Raw genomic sequence first — 2,955 nt, forward strand, 5'->3', positions numbered from 1 at the left:
AAAATTTCATTGTGAAATTCTTTGTGCTTGCCACACAAGATACATATTCGATCGACCAAAAGATATTTTAGTTACTAGATAAATATTGTCGCTGTCGTCGCTGTCCGGAACATCTTTTGCTGGCGAGGATAGGGGAGCTAAATGTCAAAGAAGGAAAATCCATACGATTTGACAGGTATGTACCACACATGTTTCGGACAGCAGAACAAATGGAACCGAAGCGACAATCTTTATCTAGTAACTAAAATATCTTTTGATCGACCTCATCATGATTTCAAAAAGTATCAGGAGTGAAATCAAAGCTTTTGTTCGAACAGCTTTTTTTAAAGATGTAAATTTCAACCAAATTTACTGATAATTTGATTGAAGGTTTATTTTAGTATAATAATTGTGAATCTGGGCTGACCGGTTGAATTTGGGATACTTTTTGAAAACATGAAGAAGTCTAATATTCATGCAATTGCCGTGCATAGAAAAGATTACTACAGGAAACGAAGTACAATAGCATTATAGGGAGGTGTTCAAGAGAGGAAAATTCTTAATCCTTCCACGTCAATTGTTGGTTACTTGAAGTGTTTATGTACTGATTACTGATCCATATTTACATCTTACAGTCCAATCTGGATTAAGCGGAGCTCTGCTGCTCATCTAAATGATAATAAGCTTAGTAAACTTGGTATGAATAAAACCTATGCCACTGAGCTGACTTCTCAATTGCTACTCTTTCAATCCGACGTCTATGAAGCTCAACGTAGCATCCAACTTCATCCAAAGCGTGAATCATCGATGGATCATCACAGCAGTAAAAACAAGAAATCTCCAGTACCTCCCTCAAAACATTTACCAATCGTACACGGAAGAAAAAAAGTACCCAAAATTGAGTATTTTTAAACTTACTTTTGAGTTATTTTTTCTCTTCTCTTTCATCCACTCTTTCTTTTGTTGTCAAAAACAAAAGGGCCAAACAATCCAACGACGCCAGTTCACTACGGGCAGCCAATTTTGAGTTTTATTACCTGAGGTCGAAATTGAGTGAATTAAACTTACATTTGTGTAAATAAATTTTCCGTTGGGTACTTTTTTCACATGGGAGTAAAGGCAAACCACTTCGACCCTACTTACTCAATTTTGGCTTCCCGTACGGATGTTCGAGGTTGGGTGAATTAAATTCACTTTTGGGTAGTTTATTTCTTCCGTGTAACTCATCAACAGAATGCTCAACCGCATCAATTGGTACACCGCCCAAACATTACCAACACTGCTGCGCACAATTCCACCAAAAGGAGCTTCCATTGTAAACACAAGTCCATCTTCAAGATCACAACAATCTAGTCCACCGCAAGCAGATCATAATAACTTCTAGAGACCAGTATTCGATCCATGCTCAACATTCCAACGCTTGTGTCGAGCATCTCCACTATACTGGGAAAAGGTTACATGGTTACATGGTATGGAATGGATGTTCTTCATTCCTTCAGCAGATACGTTCCTTATAGTTTCCGACGGGTTTTTATAATATTTCTTCATGCAAAAATTCCGAGTACAGTAAATCGTGAAAAATTAAAGTTAAGCGTGGATGTTTCGCCTACAATGCTTAGTTGCTTATAGGTATTATGTGTAATTCAGTATGAAAATACTTGTTTGCATCTTTTAAATATATCGATCATTGTAATGTTACATGCGAACAATTTTGAACTATCTACAAGGTTCACTTTGAACGAACTTCACCGCCCGAGTACGATGCAATTATTGTGATTCTTTAGTTGGAAATCAAAGGCCTTGTTTCAGTGTGAGTCTGTTTAAATGGAAGTTCTGGAATTCTGGAATCTTATCGCGTTTATTTGGCATATGTTTGATGATTTCTCCCCACAATTATCGTCTTATTGGCTAGTTTGAACCGATTCGGTTATTTTAAACTTCATGACAGTTAATTAACTAATGTGAAGTTAACGACCTGGCACATCTGGATTCGATTCTTCGGTAGTGGGTGCTACTACAGTTGTAGTAGTAGAGGCTTCAGTCACGGCGGTAGTAGTCTCCGATGCAAGCGTAGTCGTCGCCGGAGCCACGGTCGATGTTGCTATCCATAATTTATGCTCGCAGCCAGCTAAAGCATCCGCATTACTGTTGTTCGCCTCTGCCAAAACTATGGTCGTTATGATGAATGCGAATAGCGCCACGCTTAGAAAGGTGATCAACTTGTTGTTCAGGATGACGTCTGGATGTTTGAAGGGACGATTATTCGTGCGTCAATGTATTGCCATGCAAACCCTTGGCATTGTTTTACCTGTTACGCCGCGAACTACATCTCTGAAGGCCATTTCCAACTGTTCTTCAATGGAATCACTAGGTTTCACGAGCAAAGATAACTTTGGACTGAGTCGATATACGGCCGAACATCAGCGATTCACCTGTTCATCGGTATCAGACTGCGGCTGATAACGACCGTAAAACTTTTTCGTTGATAAGAATAGATTCAACTATTTTGTGGCACGAATGATAACGTACACTTGAATCGTGAAAGATACTATGAACCAACTTTCGGGTTTCGCGATATGCATGCATAATGGGCAAGTATACGTTTGAAATTAAACTCACGTGGGACTAACATGCGAAAAGTGGCTGCTGAACTGCTTATCAGCTTATCGCACGTATGGTGTGCAACCACGCTCGGTCTGGTTTGTTGTGTAGCTGAGGAGTGAACACATCATTGCTGGAGCCTGTTGTCTTTGTAATACTTACTTTCTCCATTTTTATTACAAAAATTGGGATTAGCTTGGCGTTATTTTTTATTGTATTGCTCAAACGTTTTCCTATCGCCCTTGCGACTTTCGAGCATGAGGGTTATTTAGCTCTGACTCATTGTAGGTTATGGCACTTCACCTTGTAAGTGATTTTATCACCACAGTACTGACCTATTTCTTAGCTATTCTCTTGAACAATGTTTGCAAAACT

The 2,955-nt window shown here is 39.1% G+C and overlaps 1 protein-coding gene across 1 annotated transcript; it reads right to left on the reverse strand.

Annotated features, from left to right (window-relative positions):
* Positions 1-1,818: 1,818 nt before the first annotated feature.
* On the reverse strand, positions 1,819-2,447 carry LOC134208288 (uncharacterized). Its single transcript, XM_062684309.1, has 2 exons — positions 2,288-2,447; positions 1,819-2,218 (listed from the first exon to the last, which is right to left on the reverse strand). Exons 1-2 carry the CDS (start codon positions 2,319-2,321, stop codon positions 1,947-1,949), a joined length of 306 nt encoding a protein of 101 aa, XP_062540293.1. The 5' UTR covers positions 2,322-2,447; the 3' UTR covers positions 1,819-1,946.
* Between the last annotated feature and the right edge of the window lie 508 nt (positions 2,448-2,955).

The sequence above is a fragment of the Armigeres subalbatus genome, chromosome 1, assembly GCF_024139115.2.
Source record: "Armigeres subalbatus isolate Guangzhou_Male chromosome 1, GZ_Asu_2, whole genome shotgun sequence".
NCBI lineage: Eukaryota > Metazoa > Arthropoda > Insecta > Diptera > Culicidae > Armigeres > Armigeres subalbatus.